Raw genomic sequence first — 19,989 nt, 5'->3', positions numbered from 1 at the left:
TTTCCTCTTAATGCAAAACAGGAACAATTAAAAAATCGGAAAGAGCCATTGCTCTAAAAGGAAAGTCACATTTGCACATCATACAACACCTGTAATCTGTGCCAATAAAAAAATAATCAACAAATATTCTCGCAAAATACAAGTTTTATTAATATACGCACAACCTTTCAACCTTTCTACTCATTGCGCATGCTCCCATGTTTATCGCAGATGAAAGGGAGCATTGGAACTTAATTTCTCTATAAAAATATACATGTAATGTATTCCTACAATTTTTGATTGTAAAAACATCTAGATAACGAACTATTTTAACAAGAACTTGGTTTTTATTAGGATTGAAGAACGCCAAGCTATTTATAGCTATCTGCAATCTTCCATGGGTCTGTCTGATCGCTCTCTTTACCTCTGAGGAAGAAAGAAAAAAAATCCATTAAAATCAATCATTATCAGTTTTTAATAACGAAAGAGTCTAAGATGTCAGCCGTCTTATCTTCCCAGTCGGATTTTACTACATTTTCCCATAATCTTACGGTCATCTATCTCAAGCAGGTGTTTCAATAGTAGCCGGTTACAGACAGTTTTGGGCATGTACACTTAGGCATTAGCGCGACTGAGTCACAATCTACTAGAGCTCATTTCCATGGGAGCTTGCCCCCAGACCCCCTCGGAGAAAGGTGACTTGTGGCCTCCTTTCCGGGCGCAGTCATCAATCATACTGTCGGTTTGAAGCCGCTTATGGAAAACGTTATTGAAATTCCTGCTTCAATTCACTCGTACTTACCGAGGGCACAACATACAAAACTGAGTTAAATCGTATTCTTTGTCGCAGCGTCCTTGCCGTCCATTTTGTTCCTTTGAAAAATTCCAAGTTGCCTGACGAGTCGGCGGCTGCCAGACGAATTCTGAAAAGAATTGAAGAAGCAATGAATCATATCTAGGTTAAAGAGTGCTTTGATATTCTTCCCAGTGCGCTGAAATACTAAAGCTGACCAGACAAAAAAGAGCTTTTTTCTAAGAGGGAGAACAACTCCGCTTTAAAACTATGAACCCTAAAAGTGAGTTTAAACAAAAGAAACGCGCAAAGAAGTTTTTCTAGTAGAGTATCCAAAGAAGTGCAAAAGCTTTTTTTTCCCTAGATCCTGATCATTATGCCCTGTGATTGGCTAAAAAAAGACCCCCTATCAACTGTTGGCCTGATCACAACGACGCTTTCCCGCCATTGATGCTGTTATGAGCCAATCAGATCTCTAAGCAGAGACAAGCAAACTGGCTGAAGAGCGTGAAAACGAGAGCAACCGAGTAACGGTCGGATTGAGTTTTGATTCTCATTGGTTGAGAGGGTGGCGTGCGTTTTCTGGACCAATCATAGAGCTTAATGAAGTAAAACCGATGCAATTCTGGCTTACTTTCTACACTCTCAATCGTAAATTGTCCCAAAATACAGTGAACAAATTCTCTAAGCCGTTAATACATACTTTTTCTTCCCTAGATTGTGCAAAACCGTTCGCACTTCCTTCATAACTTCATCCGGTGGCATATCATTTTCCAACTGGATGGAACCCCTGTGAACAGCGGCACTCTGGGACGGTAAACGCGTGGAACTGGTTGGAAGTAGAACCAGTTTTCTCGTGAATTTTTTAGCGTTGTTGCTTTGATATGAAGAGTGCATCTTTTTCTTTAAAGACTCCGACATCAATGTGCCTTGTAGCGAGGTCAGTGATGAATCGTTTGAGAAGCCATTCTCTACTGATTCTGCGCTCAAATCTCCAAGCGCAATGTTCGACAGCAACAGCAGCGAATTTGTCTTGGTGGTTGACATACCTGTATCTAAAATAATAATAATAATAATGTATGTTGTTTCTTTTTCAAAATAATTCAAATTTCTAGTGCTCATCCTAGTGCTAATCAAAATTATTTACACAAATTTGAAAAGTTTCAAATAAAACCGACTTTTTTTTTCGCTCGGATTTGAGGCCCGAGCGCTAAGCGCCCGGGCCTTTAATCCGAGCGGAAAAAACGAGGTTCCATAACTAACAGTACGGACCAAAAAAAGAAGGTAAGTAAGATATTTTTTACATCTCTGGGTTCAAATAGAGGGGAGAGATTACAAACTTTTGTACTTTGTGTCAGTGAAATACGGCTCATTTGTTTGACCAATAAGAGCACAGGTACTAACTGAGAGATATCATAAAGGCAATAATTGACATGGCATTGAAAATATTCCCTTACAAGAGAGTCCTGTTTATCAAACAAATTGGAGCAAAATGTCTGTCACTTTTAAAACCAGTCATTTTTTTACATTTTTCTGCTATAACATCTCTTCCTTGTCTTCCATCTACAAACGCTATAATATCTAATTGCTAAAAAAATTCACTACACAGAAAAGTGCCAATTTGCCTCACCCATCGCTCCTGATAGAAAGCTGTTTCCACTCATTGGTTTCTTGGACGTCAGCTTTGTTTTACCTCGATTTTTAGGAACAGTTTTCAGTACCTTTGCATTTTTCTTTTTCTTCAGTTCTGAGGAAATCAATTACCCCATCAAAAAAAGAAATGTAAAGGGTATGGATTCATAAATATGTTTTACAAAAAGGGAAACACAATTGCACTGACAGCCTGAACTGTATCAGGTCATTATTCTAACCCTTTACATTCTAACATCAGTATGTATATTCTCCATACTGTCTTCTAGACATTTCCTATGGTGCTGAAAAGGAGAATTTGTTTAACAATCAAGAAATTTTTGACCTTGCAATCATTTCCTTTATTTTCATGACCTTAATATTTGATGCAAGGGTAATCCTGTTAGGATAAATTGGATGACTAGTATCATTCTCAGGGGTTGAAGGGTTGATGGGTTGATGATAAGGAAAGAGCTGTTAATATCACTTGCCCTGTAAATTTGTGGACCTCACCTGGTTTTACAACAGGTTTTGGGTGTTTTTTCTCCACAACCTGGCTAACTTGGGGAGCCATCTTTACATTTCTCCTTTCTTCTTCGTCAATTACCCTACAAAAAATAATAAATAGACTAAATTAAGTGACTTTATTACTAAGTTAAACGTAAAAAAAAATGGAAATGTGAAACTCTCTGAGACATGATATCCAACATTCTGGAATATGTTTGAGTAATAATTTTAGACAAGAAATTGTTTTGGAATCAGTTAAAAATACTTATTTTCTGTGTTTAATCATAATTCACAAATTAACTGGCAAAAAATGGTCTTACAGCTGCCTGCTAATTATTATGGGCAACAGCCTTCAAATAAAGACCCTGCAAATTGGCAACCAAACATTTTCATACATGTCTATTTGCAGATTGAGTTTTTACAAGTAAGCCAAGATGTTCAGTATATAATAAATTTTTTACATCAGCAAAACACAGATCATTACCTTTTTGATATGTTTTCAAGGTAAGAAAACAGTTGTTGCTGTAAATTTGATTGGTTTCCTGTTTCTTCAAGCTCATCCTTTTTACTGAATGAATTCATTACTGCTTTACCAGCCTTAGTTCTAAAAAGATCCTCAACAAATCCACCAGCCTCATGCTTGGCTGCTACATACAGCATCATTTTCAAAATGCTGTTAAGTGCCAGACTAGATTCAGAAGTATGCAGAGATGTTACATCTGGGAAAAAAACAGAGTCGATTGTTTGCATTTTGGATTTTTTTCTACACCATCTTCAAGTTGTCTCTTCTAGAGATAAATTCAGAACACACACATGAAAAAAACAAAACAAAACAAAATTAAACGAAACCAAAACAAAAGAGAACAAAGCAAAAGATTTAACCCTTTAACTTCCAAGATCTCTTCAGTAATTCTCCTCACTGTCTGCCATACAATCTCTATGATGTTAGTTCTGAGAATTTGGAATTAGGATGACAATCAATAACCTACTAATTTATATATTTCTTTATTCTCATCACCCGTCTGCTTGATTTTGTATTGATATTGTAAGGAGAAATATCACTTTGATCACCTATGGGATAAAGTAGATCTTTACCTTGATTTGCCTCACTTTCATTGGCCATAGCTTGATCTTCCTTTGCTCCAAAATCAGAAAGTCCCATAATTAACTTTCCTCCATAGTTTTTACTGCAGACAATCTTCTGAAAACCTGTTGAGATCTCCTCCTTGTACAAAAATTTTGTGCTTCCCAGAACCTTGCCATCAGTTGTTTCCAGTTGAGCAACAACTATACCTGGTTTATCACTTTCTAAAAAGCAAAATTTACAACAACAAAAAATATTACAGTCTAGTATTCTCTTATAGCTCTAAAACACCTTTATGTTTAGGAGTTGATTCAGGAACAATGGCTGCTTGACAATTATCTGCAAATTGAAACCTTGAGGGTGAACTCACAGTAACTACATCTGTTTGGTAAAAATAATCTACTCTGAAAAAATTAGTTGAAAGAGTTTGATATCATCTCTACCAACAGAGTTAAAACCGTTCTACCACATCTCAATAGCATTGGACCCAACAAAACAGTTAAGGAAAGCCTAATTATTCATACTATAGCTTGCACTTTAGTAACAGCAATTTGTCTGCTTTACATGAACAAATCAAAAGTTTTGGAAGGCCCATTTTTGAACTCTAGCTGGATCATTCAACTGTGATTAGGTAAGACAATTTTAATTACTTGTAATTGTCAGTGTCTTAAACCGAGGAATATGTGGAATGTTTGAACCAGTGATTTGCCACGAGAACCTGATAATTGCACAAAGGGTAACTGGCAATATACTAGCATACCCTTGAGGAAGGGGGGAGAAACCCAACAAGCCTTTAAAGGAGATTTCATGCTCTAACAACAGGGATAAGCCAGCTAAGTGATGCAGACTCAATAAGTTTTTTAAACAATATTTGCTTCAACATCTTTGGTTTTTACTTACTTGGTGTTGAATCTCCCCTAATAACCTGCTCTTTCCATAGGGTCACTGGAACAACATATTCAGTTCCAAAGCGGACACACAATAGGGAACTTGAAATATCGCATATATCTGGAGATAATGGCGTATTCAGGAGCAGAACAAACCTATCACCACCCTGAGAACATTAAAATTGGGTGAGAAAAATCCCACTTTAAATTCCTGAGTAAATAGAAATGAAGTGTAACAAACGAAGATATACCCCACATTAGCACCAGCTTAGAAACACACCCCAACATCAATATGCAAATTCTCTATACTGTTCTCAATACATTTCCTTAGGTGCAGACAAGGAGATTTTTTATGACAATCTCAAGCTTCTTGAGTTGGTGATCATTTCCTTTATTCTCATGACCCTAATATTTAATTCAGCTGTGATGCTGTAAGGAGAAATTAGATCATAGTCACACCTTTGAGTCACAGGGTTAATCCACAATTAATTAAGAATTGCTATTGAAATATTGTGATAAAAACGTATCTGTGCACAACAGCAAAGAATCTCTTTTGCATTATTTTTTTAAATCCTAAACCTGCCTGTATTTTGATTCAGGTATTACCTTTTTTGTATGATTTTGAGTATAAAAGTCATTATTTTTTATTATTTGTCTTTGATTATAATTGTAAAGTAGATTGAGATTTGACCAGATATAAACTTGAATGACAACATGTTGAGGAACTAATCAACTGTTCTGATACCTGGCATGGTGAAGATCCTGGAATTATTTCCTTCACCAACCCATCAGACCCTGGAAGAAAAGATTTGAAAAAATTTTCATAGTAAACATAGAATTCATCACAAGAAATTCAGAGTCATACGAGAGATCTCAGTACATTGCGTTCATATTCTCGCACTATGCTCTTTGCATTTCCTATCTTACTGACAATCAGGAGCTTCTTAAATTGGTGTCATTTCCTGTATTCTCTTCACCTCAACATTTGATTCAAGTGTGATACTGAGTAAGGCGAAATTTGACGCTATTCACTCCCGAAGTAGAGGTGTCATTAAGGTCACAAGTGTAATCCCTAGGGGAAAGACCCCTTCCCCGGAAGTAATGTGCCTTACATAATGAGACAAAAATCACCGAAAAAACGACAATAAAAACGAGAGGATTTATTTTACAATACAGCAAATATTTTCACAACACACAACACCGCCATATACCTGTTTTGTTGCTGGCTTCACTGGCTGAACCAAAGTCTTCTTCAGATTGAATGCTCTTTAAATAATCGTCAAGGAGCGAGTTGAAATCTATCACCTACGAGACACAAAAAAGTATTATTTTACGACACATTTTGGGTAAAGATTCCATTTTTTTAAATCTGTGCGCAAAAACAGCATATTTTCATTTTAGAATCTAGCAACTAATCCTGCAGAAAAGAAGAAGAAACCTTACGTAAACAAAACGTTAAAAATTAACTTTGTGAGTGATATGTCATACGTCACGAGTTATGAATGTAAAGAAACACACAAAGTGGGTTGAATGAAACGATACAATTATGCATCCAAAGAAGAAAAAAAAGCAGGGTAAAGAGTCGTGCTATACACAGATGAAAACAATCATGAACTTGGAGAGGAAACTGAGTTCTATTCCGCAATTCGAGTGAAGAAAAACTCTACAAATGAATATGATAGGGTACCTCAAGGATCTTCCTTCCTTTCCAAGGCGCATTACCCGAAGAATCCTCTTGTTTTCGCTTACGAGAAAAAGTTAGCTCGTTTGATGCTTTTGGTGTCCTGTCTTCATAATCAAAGATGGTAGGAATAGCATCGTGCTTCAAAGTGGCCTTTTTTGGTCTTGGAAGACCCAGAGAATCGAAAAGTTTGAAGTTATGTACGAAACAGTGTGATTCGAAATGCGCAGAACACAACCTCGAGTACTTGTTCGGTTCCCAGTTGACGCGACGAACTTTCTCTATCCATATCTGACGGTATTTTTCATCAGAGGGAAACTGGAAAAAGCTCAACGACTTCATCTTTTTGCCATCGTTGTTGCAGTTGAAAGCAGTGCAGTATACCATGGTTGATTGAGAGCTAAAAATTGAAAATCTTCCCGGCGCAAAATTGACGCAGAGCAAACTAAACCACGAGATGGCACCTGTGACGTCATGGTTCCCCTGTGCATCCAGTAAAAAGTAAAAGCTTTGTTCATTGGACAGGAATAACCAATAAAATCACGCGATGCATTTGAGTGGGGCTTTTGCGCGGTTTATTTGAGAAGAAAGCGAGCACTGTTGTCTTCATTGGCCAAGGGTCATAACATAACAACATGAATTATATCCAGTGATCGAGAGCGAATACGAGGTCTCTTTGGTGGAGGTATTGCAGTGAATGTTATTAATATATTCAGGATTTAAACAAGTTGCTTGATTCCCCCTTTTCACCGTTAAATCTTGGAGTTAATCAGTAATACGTATGTTGTTCGTTTTGTATAGGTGTTGATTGTAAACGTTGTGGATTTCGGCCTATGACCGTGATCCACTGTTCATTAGATCGGGTCTGAAAATCATTGCCTTCCGTAAACCTGGAAGAGAAAAACAGTTCAGTTTACTCCCGCGATCGCAAGCCGTATGTTTGCATGCAGCTCATGATCGCGGAGGAAAAAATGGCTACCATTTGTAAAGTGCATAAGCTTTTGTCTCAACTTCAATTATCCTGATATGCTGCGATCTCTATTTCATGAGAATTCTGAAATGATCTTTAAAATATACATTAAATCGTAGGTAAAATTGATGCAAATATCATGGCTTCCTTGAGATCTCCTACGTCTATAATTTAAGTGCGATTATGTCTGTTGCAGATATTGCAAGGAAACTTCTGTAAATGAAATATACAAAAGATCTTCCAAAAACTCGTCAAACTTATAATATGTAGTTCAAAAAAGTAATAAGTTAAGATTCCACACGGTTAGGATGGATATATTGTTAATATTTTCGCCTTTTTAGGGAGAGTTGTAATAATAATTCATTTCGGCTAATTTTTTTAGGCATGAATTGTATGCACAGGCAAACAGTGGACCAGCTGTCATCATTTTTTCATTCTAAGAGAGATAAATACGATAAAGAAAAGGATCATTTAAGGTACAGAATGGACAAATGATAGTGATGTGATATGATGTTGTACTATTCATTCCTCTTTTTTGTACATTTTGAAAGGACAGTTATTTTTCAGGAGTAATCAAAAAGTGAAATTGCTAACTGAGATTTCTTATATCACTTTTAAGAATGCAGAGAAATGGTGTTATGCTTCAGCCCCTGAATTTCCCGGCAACTCAGTCGATACTGTGGTAAGCACATATGTGTATGGATTAGAACACTTTCTAATCACTTGTTGCACAACCAAAATCAAATAGATCACTATGGCCTTCCTATCAGAGTGAGAGAAAGTATCAACAGAAGCTGATAAAAACTTAAAGTAAACATGAGCAAGCTACAGTATATTTGAAGCTTGGAAAATTATTTGTGACCAAGTTGTGATCAGTTTTAGTTTTGTATCTGATTGGTGAAAAGGGAATAGCAAGTTTCCTAGACAAATGAGTTTATCACAGAGCAAAGAAAAACAAAACAAATGCAAAATAGTACATACCTTTTGACACTTGGTCAACAATCCATCTATGAGAGATAACTATTGCTGTCTGGTAGTGCTTCCTGGTCAAATTCCTTGCCTTCCACCAAGTTGTAGAATATATAACCCTAGCTAAATTACATTCATAAAGGGTTTTCTTTTTCACCTATAGGAACAGAACTGCTCAAGGAGACACTGAAATTCTCCATCTCACAACTAAAAGGTAACAAATTTGGGTATTAAGAACCTGGTAACCCTTGACCTCTGGGGATTCATAGCAAAGTGAAAAATCCCATCCAATCCTGAATTTTTTTTTTAAGCTTCTTTTCCTGTAATTTCTTCAACTGTAATAAACTTATCAGGATCACTTTGCTATTTTTCAGTACCCACCCGTCAAAATGATATTGTAATTAATTTCCTTTTTATTAAAGAGAGTAAAGTGTCTCCTCTAGGAAGACAAAAAGTTCCTCAGGAACCCAACCCTGACAGTTCAGATTCTTGTAAACAATACATTTGTGCTTCACCTATAGTTTCAATGTGTTACCACATTTTAAAATATTTTTGGGACACATGTTGATCTCATTTTTAGGAATGTGAGGCTGTACATCAATGAGAAGACTCTGCATTTGGCTCGCAGACATGCTAATCAGACAAAATCTTCCAATGAATGTTTCCTTGTTGGAAGCATCTCTGTTGACTCAAGTAAGTAAAGAGTAAAAATCACACAATGTCTTTGTTTTAATTATGTCCTGAGGATCACTCTACAGAACACTGTCAGTATCTGAGCAACTGAGTACCTACCCCTCCCCTGACCCATCTTCAGCCCTAACTCATCATCAGTTGACTTTTATTGCATTAGGGGAGGGGAAGGTGTGTAGTTGCTTGGATACTGACACTGATCCCACTCTACAACTCAACCCCTAACAAAAAAAGCATTAAACAAACATGAAAAGACTTAGTGAAGTGGAGCTAGTGAAGATGTAGGGTACTTCTAATAATTTAATCTATTACAACTCCTTGAAACATTTCAGAAGAGGACAGTATTGATGTAACAGTGGACAGATTTGATCCAGGCAGAGAAGTTGTGGTCAAACAGGGTATGGTCGTCACTTGATCTTTCTTTATTATTATTAGTATTTTTACATCAAGTTGCTTTGACCTTGAATGTAAAACATTACATGAACCTGTTGATTTTAGTCATAACAAACTCAATGCAAGCCACCAATTTCATTTTTATTTTATTGATGGTTTCAGGTACTGGAAAAGTCAAAAGGAAAGTTCCCACTACTGTTGTTCCTGGAGACCACATTGTGCCTATAACTGTGAGTTGTTGTTCGAAAATTACCTACTGCTTTTCCCCACAACATTGTTTCTTTTCAGTAAAGAAATTTGCCCCCTATCTTCTTACTGATCTACATTGACAGTGTTGAAAGTAAACTGTTAAATATAGCTGATAGCACAAATAAGTTGTTCCTAACAAGGTTGATAGCACTCTAACAAATTTTGTGTGATAATCAGAAGGTTAGCAGTTAAAGATACATGTATGTAAGTATGAAATTCTATTTTTCTGCTTTATTTTCAAGTTAATCCAAGGTCTGAGTGGTGCTGAGAACTCTGTAACACACACAGTTGAAGAATTTCAGAGAGCATTTCAGGTACACAATCCATGAACACAGTCTAGATAATTAACAATGATTCATGTTAGTACATGTATTATTGCTTACTAGTTAGTGGTTTTGAATTTAAATATTCATGAATAATGTTGAAACCATTCTCTTTGAATTGTTTTGGTTACTGGTATCGAGATAAGGTGCCAGTTCCCAGCATAATTTAACAGTTTCATTTTATTCAGTCAGCAAAGACTTCAAATCTCTCCTTTGAAAAGTGATACTCCAAACTGAATAGCATCTTTTGTAATCCTTGGAATTGAATTTACTTTATCAGGTTCATCACTTCCTAGGTAACGCTGACAAAAAAGTGTTCTTGCTTTAATCACCTAGCATGAGGTGATTATAACAAGATATGACCAAATACTCAACCAATCAGAGTGTGTGCATCTTTGTAATCACCTGAGCAATTATACTAAAAGTATATATCTACATATTACTATCATATTAAAAACTGCAATACAATTATTACCTTCAATAAATAAACTAAAAAATTACGACATATTTCAAAGTTTGGTCTAAATTGGATGGGTTATGATTATGCAGGGGTTATAACCACTCTTGATTAAAGTAAACAGTAAAAACTTCTTGTTGGCGGCTTTGAAGTCTAGTGTTTTAAATTTCAGAGAGAGCGGGTGCCAGTTTTGTTTGAGTCATAAGGCAAATTTTGCCAGTTGCTTATTGACAAAACCAACTGATGGTAAAAATTTTTATCATCAATTAGGTCCAGTTTAGTAGGATTAGCAGCCAAGAAACTGTGAATCTGTCGCACCTTGTGAGCTTGAAGGTCTGCTGTCACTCACATGGAGATACTGATGAGATCATATTCAATGTTAACTGTAAGTGTAACAATGACACTAACAGCTTTGGGCAAAATTAAATCATTTCTAGTAATTTTTTTAAAAATTAAGCTGTGACTGTATAATTTTTGTTCTGATTTTCTAGAGATATTATATTTATCCTCTCTAACAGCTTGAAATTTCCTTGTTAACCCCATGATTAACTTGAAATGTCTCCCTATAATATCCATAAATTATTCAGCAAACAGGTGATGAGAATATTCAAACCTATCAGGTAGAAGCTGCTATCTTGATCTAGCACCAAGTTCTCATAACTAATTTACAAGGAATGTGTAGCAGCTACAGGGGAGAATTAACAATCAGATCTTGGGAGTTGAAGGGTTAATCAGTTATAAAATTATGGTGTTCTATTAAGATATCACTCTTTGGCTGCAAATTGAATTTTTATTCCAGTTATATTTTCACTGATCAAGCTAGTGACATTGTGAGGAGAGGGTACAGGCCAGTCACTTTTAGGAGTTGAGTGGTTCAAGGTCCTTCAGAGATCAGAGAAAAAAATAGAGATGGTCATGCATTTGAAAGCATGTACACAGACCTTTAGTGCTCTTCTGAATTTTTTCCTCAGGAATTCTATATTTGATATCTCATAGTGTCCAATACAAACCACAAAAATTAATTTTCTTGATCAAATTTTGTAAAGATAATGGTGGAGACTTCACACAGGTTTTGAGAATCCTACTGATCCTTTTAAGATTTTTCATCATGGAGTGTTGTCATGTGAGCACATTTGCTATCAAAAAAACGGTTTCCAGCATTTGTTACATTTCTGTGCTAAAATAAGATAGCTGTGTATGTGCCCAGTGCTGCTTTCACCTCACAGTAAATTAACTTCCAGAATTTACTCTTCAACTTAAGGTGGTGTTATTACCATGGGAACAAGACTGTGTGCCACACCTGTAGCAGCTGTACCCATCATTCCAACAGCACTGGCCAGAAATTTGTCAGGTCCACTAAGACTTAGTGAGGTTCAAGGTATACCAAAATATGGGTGAGTAAACTATGTGGGTAAGTGAAGGACATTCATGACATTTATTTTAAAATTTAATCCTTTTTCAGTTACAGAATATTATTATTGGTGGCTCTTTATTTACTGTTTGTAATTTGTGTGTCTTAATTGAAATGCCTTCTTATTTATGCAATACATTTTTTGTTACTTCAGATATTTGACTATGGATCACACAAGGAAATTACTATTGCTGCTTGAATCTGATCCAAAGGCAGTTTCTTTACCACTTCTTGGAATGTATGTTGATTATTTGATAATAAATATTCTCATCTTTTAAAAACGAGATGTCTATACTTTTCAATAAAATACCATTTCGTGCTCCACATCTAGTCACTGTCAGTTCAACGCATACATAAGAGTAGTTAGAGCTACAAATTTTTTAAAAATTTTACTCTTTTTCTACTTGATAAGTTGACTAGTTCTGTTGAATAATTTGTTTTAGTTGGGTCAGTGGAATTTACAACATTCATCATCCTTTTATATGGGCCTGCTGTCTGCGGTTTCTCCACTCAGCAGCTCTTCAGCAAAGGTAGGTCTAAAGTAACAAGAACTTTCATAAACCATTTGACCCCTGTAAATGAGTATCCAATTTTCTTTACAATATCACCAATATGAATGATGTTAAATAGCTGTGGAATTAACCAGTCTCTAATGAGTAAGCAAACACCTCAGCCCTTTAACTCCCAGATCAAATTTGTAATTCTCCTTACTGTCAACTATACAGTTCTTATAATGTCAGTTCAGAGAATTTAGTGTTGGATCAACTAATTGTCCCCAAATTTATATTTTTCTTTATTCTCATCACTTATCTGATTGATTTTGTATTGACATTGTAAGGAGAAATTCTGTCTTGGTCACTCATGGGAGTTTAAGGGTTAACAGTTGATGTTATAAGAAAGAGAATCTGCAAGCCCTTACCTTCAAGGTAATAAGTCACTTGGTTTCTTCTTCTTTAGGGTGTTTGCTCCTCCAAACTCCTTTCTACTTTTGTTATATTCCCCTGTGAAGAGTACACCAGAATTCTGGGAATGCCGACAAGATCAGGTAAAAAAATAGGCTTAATACTAGTAACAGAGTACCCTTGAGTCATCGACTTCCTGAAATTTAGAGCTACCTATTGTGTTAAACTTCAGTCTGTATTTCTGGCTTTGTACTTGGCAGCACATCCACTGCTCTGTTTTCCTGAATATCTTTTAAACCTCCTTTGTGTCTCAACACCTTTTCCATTCCTCGAGAAGTCTGTAAACACACAAATTCTTCCAATGCTCATAAAAGACAACAGCTGATGGGGTATACAGAATAAATCTGTCAGTTAATTTTGTACACAAAATTAAATTTTATTGCTTTAGACAGAGAGAAATGATAACTTATTTTCTTTGTATTTCTGCTTCTGATATACAGGGGAGACCTGAAGTGAAAATGTTTGAGTACCATAGTTGTTACGAAAACTTGCACTTGGAAACAGTGAGTACAAATATAGAGGATTGTTACAGATTTTCGTAACCTTTAGCATACATTAAAGAAAAGTTATGGAGTGATAGGAGACTTTTAAAGTATTTTCTAGTAGTATACTTTGAATTAAAGTGGAAAGTAAAACAAACACCTTGTAACTTCTTTCAGCCACTTGGTTCCAGTTCTACTGAGCCATTGTGCTTTGAGCTGTTTCCAGCTCCTGAGGGAATGGGAGGAAGTCATTTTGAGCAAGCCATGCAGAACTGGGAGAAAGAACAAAGAACAACAAGGTAACTTGAGATGGTTGAAACAATGTAATCACAGCATACTGTTGGAGTTAATTTAAATTTGCTCCATCAGGTGAGATGCATTCTTCAGCAGTGGTTTAGCACTGCAAAGACTAATTAAATATTAAATTAACTCTTGACTAGTAATAGATGACACTAATCAATGTCTTTTTTATTATTATTTGATCATGTGATTTACCAGGTTAGGTGAAGATGAAGATCTTTCTCCCAGGAACCAACCACTCCCTCTAATGAGAGAAGAACCTGAGGAAGAGGAATTCACTCCAGTTCCCAGGCCCTCTCCTTCTCCTCATCCTCAAAACTTACAGGTGAGACATTTGATACAAACTACAAACAGTCATTCAGGGACAAAAAGAGTCATCATGAGTTTTAATTGCAAGTGTAGAACCTATAATGTTTAAACACTAGCATTGATTGTAGCAGTGTTATAGTAACTTAACAGAAACAGCTTTGAAGCTCATGTCTTTTTAATCTTTCATCACAGCGTGTAGCCAAGACATCTCTATCTCTCAGCTTTGATGAGGAAGCAACAGCTGACACCTCAGAACAGGGCTTTGCTAATCAGAAAATCCTACCCAATCCAAAACAACGTGTGCAGGGTTCAAAATTGCAGAGCCCACAAGACCAAGAAAATGATCATACAAGAAGTATCAGTTCTGTAGGTTTAGTAAAAGGGAAAAAATTGGCGGCCAAGAACAGCAGAGAAGTTAATTCGCCATCAAGAGAACCATTGAGGCCAATCTTAGCTCAAAATCATACTCACTCAAGGGTTATGATGACAAAACAAACTCATCCATCATTACCTCAGAAAAGACATTTATCAAAAGGCTTGGTTCAATCAGTTTCCACACAGGGAGTAACTAGTGCATTACATCATAAAAATCAGAGACCTCAGCATGCTCTTGCAGAAGTCACCTCTGCTAAGTCTAAAAGAGATGGAAAACAGGTATTCTTAGAGCAAGTGAATGTTGTTCATGGAACTGAAGTGGGGAAAGATAATCATCGACAGAACACAAATCCAGTCATGGTAGCCAAACCTCAAGGCTCAAAAATTGCAGACCATGAAAAATTGCACAGTTTTACAGGACAGGGTGAGGTTTCCTCAAAGCACAAAGTTGATGGAAACAAAGGGAAACTGTTTGATCAGAGACAGTCTATTAGATCAGCAGATAACAGTAACAATCCAAAATTAGTAAACCTAATTCTAAAGTCTTGTTTGGAGACAGTTTTTGAAGGAGAAACCCCAGATGGGACTTTAAATCAAAGCAAAGATGAAACACAACAAGAACTTCAAATTATTGAGGAAAACTTCCCCACAAATAATAAATTGTGTAGGGAAGAAAATGCTGGTGTCATCTTGGATCAAGATGAAGAAACAGTGCAAGGAAATGTTCAAGAACTAAGAAGTAGTAAAGAAAAAGGATTTTATGTTCATTCTCCAGACAGCAGAGAACACATTTTTGAAGAGTTTACATCAGGTTCTGTGGTGAGTGAGAATGTGCCACTGCAATCTCAGGAGAAAGAAAGGCTGACACCAAAAGCTAATGAAGAGGATAATGACATCCAAAAGCATCAACAATTATTTCAGGAAGATGCACAGGTTGCACAAAATGTTACTGCAATGACAAGAAAGGAGAGTTCCACATCAGCAGAAGGGTCAACCCTTCCTGATCCTTACCAGCTTCTTATGAGACAAGAAGCTCAGCTAAGAGAACTTCAGGAACAGGTACATAACTTATATTGCTGTGTGTGACCAAGACAGAATTTCTTGTTACACTGTCAATACAATATCAAGGACACAAGTGATGAGAATAAAGAAAAATATCAACAGGGTGATAATTTGTTGATCCAATACCAAATTCTCTGAACTAACATCATACAAATAGTATGGCAGACTGTAAGGAGAATCACTGATGGGATCCTAGGAGTGAAACGATTAGATAAGTTATAATTTATGGAAGCCAAATCATTTTTACATTGTTTAGTGTAAATCGCCTTGAAAACCAGCTAGATTGAAACCCTACACACCCTAACAGTGGTAGGGATCTAATTTCTCCGCAGAAGTATAACCTCTTGAATCAAGCATTGAGGTCAAGTAAATCAAAGAAATGATTGCAAATTTAAGAAGCTCTGTATCTTCTTGATTGTTAGACAAGTTCTCCTTGTAAGAATCATAGGAAATGTGTGGAAAAAAAGTGGGAGAATTTGCAAACTTATATTAGGGTGTAAAGGGTTAACATCAATTTTTTTTTTTATGTTCCTCAGATCAAACTACTTCTACAGCAGCAAAATGCTCAGCTTCTTCCCACTCCCAACACACTCTTAACTCCTCCCAGATCTCCTCACTTGGAAAGTTGCCATGGCAATGACAGGTCACCTAATTCCTCCCCCATCTCTATGGTTACAGCATGTACCAACACAGGAGCTAGTCTGCTATTTGGAACACCTTTAAAGTTTATTGGCAAAAGATCAGCTGCTACATCACCAATTAAGGAAAAGGACTTGAATCTGAGTAGAAGGTCTGTTCAGAAAGTTGAGCTCATTCAAATTATTTTTTTTTCTCTGTCTATAATCCATCTTCAATATGCACAGATATTTTTCTGTGGATAATCTGTACCGAGACGTGAACAGGTTTTCTGAGAATTACAAGGTTCCTTTATGTCCCTCCTTTGTCTAACACCACAATTAGCACTTTTAGACAAGTGGACCTTGCTATGGCATTTTCTAAGAAATGCTTTGGACAAAGTTTAAATTCTGTACAGTACATTATACTATGTTTACTTGTTTACATTTCAATTCCAGAACTTTGTCATCATCAAGTCAAATTGCAAGTGAAATGAGCTCACAGACAGATCAGGTTAACTCTAAGCAGTCACACCAGTCTAACTTACCTGCCAATCCTGATGAATTAGCCAATCAGGTGATAGAGATTGATGACCCTAGTCAAACATTAGCCTCTTCTCTTCAAGCTGTGGATATCCCAAGCTTTGTTGATAGTCCCTCAGGTGTGACTAGCCCCAGTTCTAATGATAGGGCTGAAGGAGGAGGCATGGAAACAAATTTCACTAGCCCTGTGTTAGGTAAGTATAAGCTTCAAAGGGAAAAATTATCAGCTTCTCTATTTAAAATCTGCTTGAAGCAAAAAGCCTGTTTGAACTGATACCATGATTCTCAGGTAGATGCACTGTCACTGTTCTGTGCATGCTACACTTTGCAGTGTGAGAGGTAGTTGCCTTGTCAATGCACTGTACTCTTGATCAAGTTGTACTCTTGATCAAGTTGTACTCTTGATCAGGTTAGAGAGGAGACTTGTGAGATGGACACCTAATTGAAAAATATGTAAAACTACTTGGTTCATGAGATGGTGCTTGTCCTTCCATGCTAAATCACAACTTTTTCAACTTATAACTGTTTCAATGACAACCCCACCCCACCCCCACCCAAAAAAGTCAATAAATACGAATAAAATAATTCATTAATTTTAAATAAATTGAATATTATCAAAGTGATCTGCTTTTTTTTTTCCACCACTACTGTAGGTGAAAGTGCAAGTATTCTAATAGAACAGAGACAGAAAGAATATATATCACAATCAAAAGATCAGGAACTAGTTGGGGGAAATGATGACAAAAATGGCGAATCCAATCATGATGGCCTGTTACAAATAAACGAACGCCAGTTCTATGACAACTTATTGGTATGTGCCTATTGCAAATATGTATTGATATGTAGGTGATAAAGATGTGTAAACACATCCAGTGGGAATTCATGGATTGAATGTCCTACTTTCTGCCTCAATCAAGTATCCAAATCTTTGCACCACATTTAGGACCAAGTCAAGAACATTCTTGATCATCAAGTTCAAGAACACCACACATCAGAAGACTCTCCTAAGAAATCTGTTCTCAAAGAACCAACCACACCCTATTATGCCACCCGAGAGGAAGTTGTTATGGCAACAATGGGGGAGTTGGAAAAGTTAAAGGCCTCACCTCCTGGAGCTAAAGATGAACTTACTGAGTGAGAATCTTCTCTCAATATGTTGCAGTGTAATGTGTGACATGTAAATAGTTTAAACTATTATTATTTTAGGGAGTTACCTGCTTAGCTGCCCCAAAAAACTCATCAACAATTCAGTTCCTTCTCCTGGGTGGGATGCTATTCTATCATGGATAACATCATAGCATTTCTTCAGTTTTCCCTAACAAATTGATAGTTCCCATTTTAAGTTCCAGGTGAAGAGAGAGAATGTTTGTCTCCATTCCAACCAATCTTTTGCAATCCTCTTGGTTGAGTCAAACACAACCGGAGTTGCAGGGCTGTGCTCTCCTAGCACCTGGTGACCCCTGACACCTTACTTTTTTTACATTTTTGTTTTGTTTTTTTCATAAAAAGCATATGCTGGGCACCCTGGATTTCACAATTTCAGAGCACTGAGCTCCCTTCAATTTTGTACAAGAGCTCAGCCTTGTGCTGTTTCAGTTTGTCCTAAGCTTTCCCTCGTCAAGTTTTGTCAGTTGCCCCTCTTTCAGCCATGATGATGGAAGCCACCTCAATAAAGACCATGTCATCACAATCTCCTTTTTTCAGTCATCATAAATGAACATCGGAAAACAATGAAAACTTCATAAAATGGCTATAAAAAGCTTGGAGGGTAGAGAAGAGTGGGGGCAAGGGGGGGAGTACAATGGGGGGAGTACAAAGCGGGGGAGTACAATGGGGGGAGTACAATGGGGGAGTACAATGGGGGGAGTACAAAGGGGGAGTACAATGGGGGAGTACAATGGGGGGAGTACAAAGGGGGGGAGTACAATGGGGGGAGCACAATGGGGGGAGTAGCTGTAAACAGATAAGTTCTCCATCCTATGGGCGTCGTCACTTTGTACAAAGTAAATTTCCTAAGGGTGATCACTTAGCAAAAGAGAAAAGATAATTCTACACCTAATCAGCAGAATTCTCTGACATAATTTTTATTCAGAGGTGGATAATATTTTCCTGTCACTTTACACAACTATTCTGCTTCTTCAGTTCTTCATAAGAACCTTGCTTCCTGCAGTTGTGGAACATTTGGGTTTTTGAGTGTACATAGCAACATAGTAGAAGGATAATGGTTTGTCCTCTTTTGTATCATCAGGAACCATGTAAGCTCTCTCCCCAAACAATGGCCATTCCACAGATCAGCATCACTGAGCAACATACCAGATCAACCACACATTAGCTACTTTTCACTGTCAGTTGACGACACTCTCGATGAAGTTTTTAGTGAAGCAGACTTCAAATACCTCACTGACGATCAACAGCATGAGCTTCAACAAATCAACAGTTGTGGAAAAAGCCACAGCCGCCACAGGGCTTTTACTTTTGACAATGATATTTCTCAATCTCCCATGGACTATACATGGAATAACTTATCCATGGCTACCCAGCAGTACCTAGGAAAGTACTGCCTAGCTCCACAACATCCTACAATTTCTAAAGGTCAACATGGACCAACTATGGCTAGGAAATCAAAAAGAACCTCTGCTTGTGATTCTGAACTATTCAACTCTGAAACATTCCAAGGTTGTGAAGCACCACCTCCTACTCCAGAGCCTGCCTCCAAAGATGAAAATACTTCAAATATTTTGGACATAACCAGGCTGAAACAGCTTCCTAAGTTAATTTGATGTGTGAGATACTGACAGAAGTAGTTCTGAATCTTAAAACAGAAGCCATTAACTCTGAAGAAATATTTCTACAAGAAAGGGATTGACCTAAAGTTATGGGTGGAGAGGATTGCAGTGAGTGGAGTTTAGAGGTCAGGATTAGTTTGTGAAATTATTAATTTAGCTGCTTGAAGAAATTTTGCCTTTTTCAGGGAAAGGTCAGGGAATTTCAAAATCCTATGACTGTGGCAACCATAACTAGGATATCCCCTTCCAAACTGAAAGGAGTTGGAATGTGAACACATGGTTTTTCTCTGGAATGTTACACATCTAGTAGAATCTAGAGATTTGTGAAACACTTATGATTCTCCAATTGCCATCAAGACTTCCTTTGTGACTGTGAACTTACCATCTTAAAGTGTAAGTGGAGATTATTTATATTTAATCTAAGGCCATGAAATTACAAATTAGAAGTAAAAAAATTGGCATGTCAGAGGCCAAAAGAGATCACCAAAAGCTTGGTTTGAATATAACAAATAAAACAAAACTGTAACCAAGGAC

General features: G+C 36.9%; 2 protein-coding genes and 1 long non-coding RNA gene across 3 annotated transcripts; 1 reads left to right on the top strand and 2 right to left on the bottom strand.

The window, feature by feature from the left end:
* Nucleotides 1-134: 134 nt before the first annotated feature.
* Nucleotides 135-7,011, bottom strand: LOC131792352 (uncharacterized). The gene is made up of 11 exons (XM_059109724.2): nt 6,567-7,011; nt 6,091-6,184; nt 5,625-5,674; nt 4,893-5,046; nt 4,004-4,216; nt 3,393-3,627; nt 2,915-3,009; nt 2,403-2,519; nt 1,476-1,827; nt 782-902; nt 135-405 (listed from the first exon to the last, which is right to left on the bottom strand). The coding sequence occupies exons 1-11, from the start codon at nt 6,945-6,947 to the stop codon at nt 400-402; spliced, it is 1,818 nt and encodes a 605-aa protein (XP_058965707.2). The 5' UTR covers nt 6,948-7,011; the 3' UTR covers nt 135-399.
* A 133-nt stretch (nt 7,012-7,144) lies between these two features.
* On the top strand, nt 7,145-19,989 carry LOC131792353 (SCL-interrupting locus protein homolog). The gene is made up of 22 exons (XM_066159076.1): nt 7,145-7,245; nt 7,913-8,006; nt 8,150-8,212; nt 8,663-8,713; nt 9,080-9,192; nt 9,522-9,587; nt 9,745-9,812; nt 10,074-10,145; nt 10,882-10,996; nt 11,873-12,005; nt 12,177-12,260; nt 12,466-12,552; nt 12,980-13,067; nt 13,425-13,487; nt 13,644-13,765; nt 13,965-14,091; nt 14,268-15,509; nt 16,049-16,302; nt 16,586-16,863; nt 17,323-17,480; nt 17,613-17,803; nt 18,918-19,989. The coding sequence occupies exons 2-22, from the start codon at nt 7,915-7,917 to the stop codon at nt 19,447-19,449; spliced, it is 3,999 nt and encodes a 1,332-aa protein (XP_066015173.1). The 5' UTR covers nt 7,145-7,245; nt 7,913-7,914; the 3' UTR covers nt 19,450-19,989.
* Nucleotides 12,436-13,742, bottom strand: LOC136277274 (uncharacterized). Its single transcript, XR_010715830.1, has 3 exons — nt 13,627-13,742; nt 12,942-13,023; nt 12,436-12,558 (listed from the first exon to the last, which is right to left on the bottom strand). It is a non-coding gene; the product is annotated as an uncharacterized lncRNA (long non-coding RNA).

Source organism: Pocillopora verrucosa, chromosome 12, assembly GCF_036669915.1.
Source record: "Pocillopora verrucosa isolate sample1 chromosome 12, ASM3666991v2, whole genome shotgun sequence".
Classification (NCBI taxonomy): Eukaryota; Metazoa; Cnidaria; class Anthozoa; order Scleractinia; family Pocilloporidae; genus Pocillopora; species Pocillopora verrucosa.
Note: the sequence above shows the minus strand (reverse complement) of the source record. Positions and strands in the feature narration are given on the sequence as shown.